The sequence below is a fragment of the Limulus polyphemus genome, unplaced genomic scaffold, assembly GCF_000517525.1.
Source record: "Limulus polyphemus unplaced genomic scaffold, Limulus_polyphemus-2.1.2 Scaffold247, whole genome shotgun sequence".
In the NCBI taxonomy this organism is placed as follows: domain Eukaryota; kingdom Metazoa; phylum Arthropoda; class Merostomata; order Xiphosura; family Limulidae; genus Limulus; species Limulus polyphemus.
Genome location: NW_013665857.1, coordinates 292,397 through 303,683, shown reverse-complemented (window position 1 = coordinate 303,683; position 11,287 = coordinate 292,397). Strand labels below are relative to the sequence as shown.

General features: G+C 35.9%; 1 protein-coding gene across 1 annotated transcript in view; it reads right to left on the bottom strand.

The window, feature by feature from the left end:
• Positions 1 to 11,287, bottom strand: part of LOC106478762 (AMME syndrome candidate gene 1 protein-like) — a 44,082-nt gene that overhangs the window by 8,696 nt on the left and 24,099 nt on the right. The window contains exon 4 of the mRNA XM_013939325.2: positions 6,063 to 6,153. Within this exon, the coding sequence (XP_013794779.1) occupies positions 6,063 to 6,153 (91 nt within the window). The remainder of the gene's footprint in view (positions 1 to 6,062; positions 6,154 to 11,287) is intronic.

The following is an 11,287-nucleotide window of genomic DNA, read 5'->3' as shown; positions in this document are numbered from 1 at the left end:
CCTTTGGATATTGTGGAAGCATTAACTTTAAGTGAGTTTAAGAGAAAGTTTCACAAGTATATGAATGATAAGGGCTGGCTTTAAGATATTTTTTTAATTTATTTATTAATAGTTTGAATTTAGTTTAGAAGATGGAACAGCTGAGATGGACCAACAGGTCACATGTTGTTCCAAAACATTACATTATTAAGGAGGTTATAGTATACGCATAAACGCACACACACATAGTGAGCCATTGCAAATCACTAAATAAAGGGAAGACAAAACTACAAGTAACACAACAAATCTTTTTTTATAACTAATTAACAATGTTTGTATGATCACTGAATCAATAATAGTGTAAAGTTTAAAATCCCTATTACTATTACCAATGCACATATGACATAAAAGTCTTTATAAAAAAACGTTTGCATCAAGTACAACAGAATTAGTGTCCTTAATATTTTCTTTATGGGAAGGGAGTTGTTATGATCAACACTGTATGATATATTTGCAAAATTTCAAATGTATAAGAATCATTATTCTTTAGAAATTAAACATATTCTTAGGTAATAAATAATTCAACATTAAAATTTGTAAACGTAATTCCTTTTTCATGATGCTATAATTATTTTTTACTGGAAGGGAAAAAAATCATTATAAAAAATGTACAGAATAGTTGTTTTTTTTAATCTTGTTAAACACAAAGTTCTATAATGAGCTATTTGTACTCTGCCCACCATAGGTACCAAAACCCAATTTTTAGCTTTACAATCCTTCCAGAGTAAAAGTGAAATTTCATAATCAAATCTTCTTGAAAAACTTAAATAATATATCAATTACAGATTGATAAGATTCTTTTAGAAGTAATAACATTAAAAATATACACATCATCAGAAGTCAGTTAGAGGCCAAAATATAAATCACATAATATAAGCAACAACAAATTAAGTAGTACTAAAATATATACCAAAAATTAGTAATTAGTGGTTGGAAGCCAATAGTCTTGAAAGTTTATAGATTTGCTGTAATGCTGTATAATAACACATAAATGTTTTAATGAATAAATCAGGTCAGGTGGAGGCACAGATACAGACTCCTAACCCTAACCAGATTGCTGGTGGCAGCAAGTTTATTAGCTAATGCATTGTACGAATGATGAATGTGTAATTACTATGTCCCTAAAATTTTATGTATTCCAAGACAAGCTAAATACATCCATTAAAAGTTTATTATATAACAGTATATAAACACTTTCTTTAAAACTCAGCACAAAAGTAAACAACGACTTGTAGAACATGAAAATATTACAGAAAGTTAACATTTTCCTAAACTGAAAACGTATTTCCGATAGATACTTACCTCCCCTGACAGAAAGTTTTCTCGACTCATACTGTCCTTTATCGGTGCAAAATTTTGCTTGCCACTAGCCTTGATACTCCCACTTATTTCTGCATACTAATATGCAAATGATTATGCAGTAACCTCCACCAACAGGAATGTTACACTATCCCTATTGTAACTAGCAGCCCCTCTAATCTTGCAGCTGTTAATCACTTCGAGATTGGTTAGATCACACCAAACCATACTGGAAGAGGTGAGGACAGGTGGGAAATGTGAGAAGAGTTAATTATTTATCAGAAATACATTTTCTATTAACTTTTGATACAGTATTTTACCTCTGCTCATTAAATCTAGAATCCCACATTAAACTGATGGAAGGCCAGTGAGAAAATGATCCCCCTTTAGGAAGTGCCCAAAGGTAAACCATGGCATATGAGAAGGAATTAAAAACTTGTGGAAGATCACAAAAAAGGCAGAAACATGAAGGAACTCAAAGAAAAAATTACAGAAATAATAGGGCCTCCTGGTGAGGAGTGGCTAGGGCACAACAGACTATAAATGGTAGTTCGACCTCAATCAACACCTGGTGGCATCTGGAATTGTACATCAGGTCCACGATAGGAAGAGGGTCCTCTACCTTTAACCTCAAAAATAGGTACCAGTAGGGAAGAGGAGCTCTCGTACCAAAAACCTGCCTCTTTGTGCAAACACCTCCAACACAAATAACACCAGATCCACCGTGAACTGACATCCAACAGGTGGTAGAAAGGTGGAGAGCCCAGGTGGGTGTTCTTCTCAAGTCCAAAACCTGGTGACATGGAGAATTTTTTTTGTCCAGACCATGGTAGGAGGAGGGTACCCAGCTTTACACATGCAAGAATCCATACATCTCATCTAGCTATAACCAACACTAGAGCCACTGGGATCTGACATCCAGAGGACAGTAGGAAGAGGGACTGCTATTTGGGGTTGCATCTCCAGTCCAAAACCTCATCAACAGAATTGATCAACCAACACCTGGTACCATCTGAAATTGTACACCAAGTCTGTGGTAGGAAGAGTCTCAATGTCACAGATCATCAACAATGGGTAATAATCCCCGTCTGCTAAACTCAAGTTAGTCCATGAGTATATGGTACAGAAAGAACATACTTATGAAGCAACAGACCTGAAGAATACCTACGAGCGGTCCTGCGGTACATTTAATCTCTACAGTGTGTGTAACATGACCTTGTAATGTGTTATAATATTGTACTTCAATGCATAGAAGACACACTGAAGGAGTCAATCAACCAACACCTGGCGGCACCTGGAATTGTACATCAGGTCTGTGGTAGGAAGAGCCTCAATGTCAAATTCATCCACCATGGTATATGAACACTGGTCATACAGTGCAGATTAAGACTAAGTATAATTCGTCAGGCAACACTCGCCACAAAACGGGATCCAAATATGCAATAAAGGCCCTTGCAAAGAAAAGAAGATAAACAGAGTACTTACCACCCACAGATAAACAGTTACAGCACTGATGATGTCCCCCAAGAGAAGAGGGAAATGTGCAGCCAGGGACATGGTAAGATGATGGATCTGATGGGAAAAAAATATGAAAAAGGTGACAATCATCAGGAGAAAGGAAAGAAAAATGCCAAGTGAATTAACTGGCAAATTCAACTGAGAAAAGAAAAGAGGAAAAAGGGCATGGGAGAGACAAGGATTTCACAGAAGAAACAAACAGATTCAGGAACCATGGAAGGGCACAGTATGACGTGTCATATACCATCAAAGAGCCCTGACTGGGCAAAGGAGGTGGGTGGGATTGGAATGGTCATAAAGGTGGGAAAAGTAGGGTAGGGAGAAGTACCCTCTTGAGCAGCTGAAGTCTTGGGCATAAAGGAACAATCCAGAAAGAGGAGAACATAGGAACTAAGAAAACAGAAATGAGGCAAACTACAAAAGCGAACACATCAGAACAACAACATTCACACAAGGAAAGGTGATTTGGAGAACATCAAGACAAAAGGTCCAATGTAGGATGGGGAAAATAAATGAAGGACCATAGAGAGGAGCAATTCCAGAAGGGAAGCAGGGCAGGTAAGACAGGAAAACAGAAAGAATCAAACAACATGGATAAGAATGGCAACTAGAACACAAAAGGAAAGTCAGTAAACCAAAAAGTGGCAGACAACTTCACCCTTTTGCCCACACAAGAGGAAACAAGGCCCTGTTCAAAAATCCAAGGTAAAAAGGATGGTATGTGAGTAACTGTATCATGGGAAGGGCTATAACCCTGTAAGACATACTTAGGTAAACCACCATGGAGGAAGAAAAAAACAGGATGGAAAACAAAAGAAGCTACATGCAAAAATATGGCCCTTCGTTTGAGGGATTGGACAAAGCCGCACATGAAGATGTAGTGCAGGTACAGATGTATGATGCACACCAAAGTGTGGCTGATAGAGGATTGTCAGTGATAGAGAAAGAGAAAAGGGAGGTGACACCAAAAATTGGTGCAGCAGTGGAAATCACGTGTGTGCTGGCCAATAAATAACCAGCAGCAGAACACTACAAAGTGGTCTAAAGTATGGCAAGGACACATTGGAGGAGACAAATAAGAGGATATGCAAATAGGTACCAATCTGACAAGTCCCAACTGAGAGCAACAACTGTTCCCATCAGAGGATAAGGAACAGAGAACCAAAATCAGGGAAGTGGTGCATTGAGAAGAGTGGCAAAAATGTCAAAATCTGGGACACCTCACAGAGCACAAAACCTGAAAAAATGGGTAGAACCGAAGAACACACTGCAGAAAAATCTCATCAGGACAGGATAAAAAATGGGCTCAACATAGAAGAACCACTGTGATAAAACAGAGGTCTGTCGACCAAGTGCTCCTTACCCAGTGATGTATGAGACTACCATAGAAATGACAGAGTGAGTTATCACCAACCAGCCCCCAGGAGCTCGCAGAAATGCCAACAAACAGCAAGACGCTCTATGATGGATATGGATAGATGACTCAGAAAGAAACCATCAGCCCAAAACCTTCTGAGTATCGAGATACACCCTCCAACTGGAAAGGAAGCATACATAAAAAAAGAGTACATTCCAGAAAAGGAGGAGGAAGAGGAACACCCATGAAAATAATGTTCCGATCCAACCACCAATCAAAGTCAGGCTGTAAGGGAGGGGGCAGGGTAAGAAGGCATTTAATGGATCCCAAACAAGGCTCCATTGGTCTATCCAAACTCACTTATGACAATGTACAGGAGCACAACCAAGATAAATGAGGGCTATTCAGAGAAATCCATGACCTCAAAAGAGAGAGAACCTCTCACACAGTAGGAGAAGGAGAGGAGGAAATGCTGCATATGAGACATTCCATATCTCTCAACTGAAGTGCAGCAGGTGAGGTCTGATGGAGGAGGGAGTTGAAAAACACTCCAAGATTAACTGAAATGGTATGGGTGTGAGGACAAATTGCTCCACTTTGACAAGCCAACCCACCATGACAGTGTCCTCGAGAAGAAACTGAGGAAGTAGGACTGAATTGATTTGTGAGGAAGCTAGAAGCAGTCATACTTCCATAGAACAGTGGAAATGAAGGCTCTTGGAATGAAACAGGCAGGCAAAAAATGAGTACACAAGGAGGAAGAAAAAGGAAAATGGGGTTGTGACACCAACACTGTGAGTCTAAATAAGGGAAGTTGAAATATGATAATCAAAAGCATAATCATTCACAGTATGTGAGAGTCGAGGCATACTGACCCCTGAAGGCAAATGCTCGTCAAAACAACTTGCATGAACCCCAATATCCAGGGAAGGAGGAAACACTAAAATAACGACCCAAAACGCTAGTCCACGAGAAGAGCAGGGATGGAACATAGGAAACAGGAGATAATTACAAAATATAACATACCTGGATAACAAATCTACCAAAGGGGAAAATGATCTGGGCAAGTCCCCCAAGCAACACACGACTTAGAGGCAAATTCAGGATGGGATAAAAGGCATTCCAAATCCAAAACTTCCTGATTATTGAAAACTGTAATAGGAAAATCATCAGTTTGTTCTGTTTGTTGCATACAATTGGTCAACTCCTGATGGACTAGAGTCATCATTTCATGGGCCAAGAATCATGGTTCTGACCCACTAGACGTGGTTGGTAATTCTGCTACAGCAATTGTAGTTGTGACCACCTGAAACTGCGAGCGATAAATCAAGAAATTGAAAGAGGACAGAAGATAAATAAAATAATTCATAAATCTTCACAAAATGAGATTGAAAATGGTAAAGAACAACATAATTAAAGTAAAAAAATGAAGAAAGTAAAAACATGTGGATAAGTAAATCAAATTGTGAGTAAAAACACATCTATGCAATAAGACTGCTAATCGAGAAGTAATTAACAACAGCAAGATGAGAGAGGACAATAATTAGGATAGGGGGTAGTGTTGCGCTCTTATTGGTGGAGGGTTGCTACATAATCATTTGTATGTTAGTATGCAGATATAGGTGGGAGTATCAAGGCTAGTGACAAGCAAACAGTTGTGCCAATAGAGGGCAGTATAAATCAAGAAAGCTTTTTTGTGAGAAGTGGGAAGTACCTATTAAAAATACATTTTCAGTTTAGGAAAATGTTAACTTTCTGTAATATTTTCATGTATCACAAATAAAGAAATAATACTACCATCTTATCATATGCCTTACTATAAAAATGTTCTAAACCATTCTCAATATACCTTGTTCGAGAGCCACCTCAGGTAGGTATGTAGCTGTTCTCTTTGAACCCTTTTCTGTAGTAAATTCTATACGAATTCCATGTACTCCAATCTGGGAAAAATACTGTATCAGTTAAAGAATTTTATGAAGGTGAACTCTGACATCAGTGTTATTTAAACACATTAACAAGTATCATTTTTTACCTTTCTTTTAAAGCATAGTAATTCTCTGTTATATTATTTCCTTTCACTGTCACAGATTTACCAGAAGTAAACTGTAAAATAAATTACTTTTAAATAAGAATATTTATGTTTAAATATGAATATCTTATATTTACCAAAAAACTTATTAAATGAATTTTAAAATATCAAATCTAACATCTACACTGCTTGAGGCTAAAATTTGAACTTTGTTTAAATTATTATAAAATTATACTTATTATAACTTCCTTAGTTTTGAAGCCCAAACAATAAATTATATATAATGTCATCATTTTTGAAATATTAAATATATCAACAACAACAAAACAATTACCAAGGAAAGGCTACAACAAATATCACTACATTTCTCTGCCCTAATATTATGTCATTGCTAAATGCTACTTTCAAGTAGTTGTCTTTTCCTGCACCAAGAAGATGAATGAAATGTTTCTAAATTTGTTACTCTCCAGATATTTTGAAGCTGTTTTTAATACCCCAGAGGCAAATTACTTAAAAAATTTTTCAATGCCAGTCATGAACTATAAAAATACTAGGGAAGTTTAATTTTACTACAATTTTACAGTAATGCATTATGGGTACTCTGTGTAGTTACTTTAAATGCATTTTATACTTAATATCTGGGCAACTACAAGTTATAACACTACTAAAGAAGTTTGATTTTATTGTTCATCTGAAAATTATGATTTTGCAATAGTATATATCATTTTTTTTAGATGAACTACTTGGATGTTTTTGTTTGTTTGTTTGTTGTTAAACGCAAAGCTACACAATAGACCATCTGTACTGCTCACATCACAACGGGTAATGAAACCTGATTTTTAGCATTATAAGCTCTCAAACTTACTGTAGAGCCACTGGGAGAAAATTACTTGGAGATTTCACTTAAACTTTTCAGATATTACATAAAAAAAGGATAAAGATAAAATCATTCCACATAACTAATACTGCAAAATGATTAAAAGGCCAATGAAAGTAATTTCAGAAGTAATTGTGAAATTCCCAACATGCCTTCCTGATTATTTTGGATGCATAATCAATTAATCAAACAAACCCTATACTTTTTTAATTTCACATTTCTAAAACTGAATATTGTGTACATTATATCACTGTTTATGTTCTTAAGTACTCTATCTAAAACATCATACAAAAGTATTTACAAAGAAAAAAGGACATTCCACTTTATTTGCTTTCAAAAACACTACGATTGAATAAAATAACAATCTATACTTCCTCATTTTCAGTATAATGACTAATAGCATAAGTCAAAAATAAAGTAAAAAAATCTTGAAATAATAGTGTGAATTCCTCAGGGTCTATACCATTATTTATTAAATCTTTTTTGGGAAACTTTGCAAGCCATTTTTCTATTATCCTTGTTTTTTAAAAATTTACAAACAAGAAAACGGTAAACACTTCTATTTACTGTTATGTGTTTCACAGCTGCTGAAATAGGTAAAACGGAAGCTTGTTATGCTTACATGTTGCAAAATGAAGGACGGATTCCTTCAGATTCGATTTGATTAACATAAAAAGTGCTAAATCTCTTATTGAGAAGGAGGAGGAACAGAGCTAAGAAAAGTCAGCTGTGTCTTTTATTCTGGAAAATAATGCCCCATTGTTTGGTGTGAGTATATTAACATTAGTAATTTGGCAAGGCTTTTCATAATAAGAACAAGATTTTATAATATAAGACTCTCCTGCAAGTAATAAAAGGGATTTGTATTTGTATTTATGACAAGGAAAAAAGGCAAATTCCTGCCAACCCTAATTTTAGCTACTGATGAGAGGGAAGACAGCCAGTCACCAGCTCCCTACCATCATTCTAAAGGATTGACTGTCACTAATATAATGCATCCATAACTTAAAGTGTGGGGAATATTTTGTGATACCACATGGATTTGAACCTGGCTTACCAACTCCAAAATTCAGAGTTCTACCACAGGGCCAACCCATGCACAAAACCATTTTCAGCTCTTCTTCTAACACAGCATCTTGTTATATTTATGCCAATTTCTTGGAAAACTTTCCTTATGTTCACCACTGAGGCACCTAGTTAAATTCCCGGTCTTCTTAAAGAAAAGCAAATTTCTGCAATTTCTGCTGCGTATGGTTTAAGTACCATCACACATAGAATGAAATATTAGCATGTAAAGAACCTGTTACAGTAAATCTACAAACATGCACACACACACGTGTATGTGTGTATACATACACTGCTTAATAAATTATTGCTCAAATTAAATAGAAATATACATTCATTATCAATCTTAACAGTCATACATGCTTAAAACATTATGCAACATGATCAGTGATTTTTGAATATTGGCAATATCGAGTAAAAAAGTTTCACGAGTGCACAGGGTGCCCAAAATAGTCTTGCAAGCATAATGCTACTTTCATTTTATTTATTTCAACAATCGTGGAACACAAAATAGCAGAGGAAAATGTTTTACATTTTCTTATTTGCAAGTTATTGAAAAGGATAAAAGCAAAATGGCTAGTTTTCCTATTTTCATTAGATAATTTCCAAAAAGGTTTAAGTATTAACAGTATGTACCCTGATTGAATGTACTGGTTTTTACCTTTTCACTAATTATAACGTTTTTACGCACAACATACTGTATAGCATGAATCATAAACAGCAAGACAAATATCAGTATTTTAAAATTTCTCATAAATATGAGCCCATGACTAATCAACCAAGTTGAAAATATTCCTTCAATAGAACTTCAGAACCTACTAAGCCCATGTTATATTCATATTCTCTCACAACCATCTCATTTAAATAATATGTATATAGTTAATGTCATGTATTTTATGCAGTACTAAAATAACTTAGTTCAGATTTTGTATCTCTATACTTAGTTTGAAGTTCTATTAGTTTTCTGAGCCTGAACTGTGTATTAATTTTGATAATTGTGCACAAAACACAATTTATTCTGTTAAATTCAAATTAATTCCTTTCCCGAGTTTCATTCATTCTTCAAAGTTGAATCCTAAGAAGAATCATAATCACACTTATGCCCAGCACTAATTATTTTGCCACCCAAGGAAACTTTTCAATATGCCACACACCACGTCTTTCAATTATACAACAAAGTCATATGACAATAAACCAAGTCAAAGTTATTTATTAAAGCTCAAGGAAATTTTACAGTAACAGTTATTATATGCTTCTCTAATGTACTATGTGGCCTAGTTTGCAGGATGTATTAGAAATTTCTAGTTACACATTTTTGGAATATTTCTATTCTATGGAATTCCTCAAAATTAAAAGAAACTTCTACAGCAGAGAGAGAGAAACTGAATACTGTTCTGTCCCTACTCTTCCATTACATATCTGCAGCAGACATACTCAAGTACAAAAAACACAAACAAAAACCAAGCAAGTAGTAAAGAACTAGTCAAAAAATTAATTGCAACTGAGAAAATTTATCAAACTGTCTGTTCAGTGTAAAGAGAAATGTTAATATTTTCCTTATCTGAAAATGTATTTCAGATAGATACATGTCTCCACAGAACTGATAGCTATTACCTCATACCACTGACAGAAAAATTACTTGCTCTTGTGCCAAGCTTTGAATGAAACTCCTACTCCTAAGCATATTAAAGTATACTGCACTAGCCTATGATATAATCTTCATTATAATATAGCCTTTAATCAAATGAAAGGCAACATATCCTCTGTGCTCAGTAAACCCCATAGGAACTCACATTTCAACAGTCACATTCTTGACAAGGCAAAAGAAGTCCATTGAAAGTGTGGAGAAGGAGTGGAAGTTTCTAAGGAGAGGTGAGTATCCATCTGAAATACATTTTCTCTCTTTACTCCAAAAACAGTTGAGCCTGTCAAGCCCCGACTGTTCTCACATAGCCACTCCATCTCTCCCTGTCCTGTGCAACTTCTGACCATTCTTTATCGTCTATACCAAAATCAAAGGCATCCTCCACTACATTAACTCTTCATGGCCTCCTACCTTGTGGTCTTCTACGTACAGCAATCTTAGGCAGTCTGTTGTCTTCAATTCTGGCAACATGCCCAGCTCATTCTCGCTTGAGATTCATTAACAAACAAGATAAATTTTCAGGTAAAGAAATGTTATTCACCTCTCCACAGAACTGATAGTCAGAATCCCAAACTGATAAGATGGTGGAGAGGACCAGTGTAGATAAATATATTAAAAAATTAGTTCCTTTCTGAAATTGTAACATCAAAAAGGGAAAAACTTACAGAGTATGTCATCCACTATAGGTGTGAGAGAAATCTAGTGGGGCATCATTTGGTGAGAGACCACATTCTTCTCATGGAATATTCTTTGCCAAATAAAGATAGTAGAGCAAAAGCTACTGTCAAAAGAAACTTCTATGTGGCAAAGTGTTGCATAGGTGGGCAGAATGTAGACTGCTCACCAGTCAGAAAGTCAGTTGTATATGGGTGTGTAGTGTGGCTGTATATGTGAGAAATACCTTCATGAAATTTCACCTAGAATAGACAGGTGCAAAGAGAAACATCCTAGACCTACATCCAGAGGCAAATGCAAGATCTTTCCAGTTGGCCTACCCTCCAGGAAAAGTTTGGCTCATAGGGTAGTGGAGTGGCCTGTACTACCCTTCAGGTAACACCCTAGCCATTTTTTCTGATTGAAAGGGGTGCATCTACTCAATCTTATAACAGTTAAGATTCCCTCAAAGAGGAACTCTCCATATTCACCTATGCAGCAACTTGTAAGTGGGGAAGCAAGGGTTCTCCCTTTATTCAAGTAGAAGAAATTATGAGGGAAGAATGCTAAAGAGGTGCTTGGACCAAACAGGAATCATCACATCTGCATAAAGTCTCACACTGATAGACTGTCCAATAAGTTACCATGAACAGGGACAGCAAGTGCTATTCAGGTGTGAATGCAGGATCATACCAGGACATCACCTAATATATATTAGGTCGACAAGAAATTAATGTCACGTTTTGGAACACTTTCATTAACCACCCCCCCAAAACAAATTTACATCACCTATAATAGTTAAAA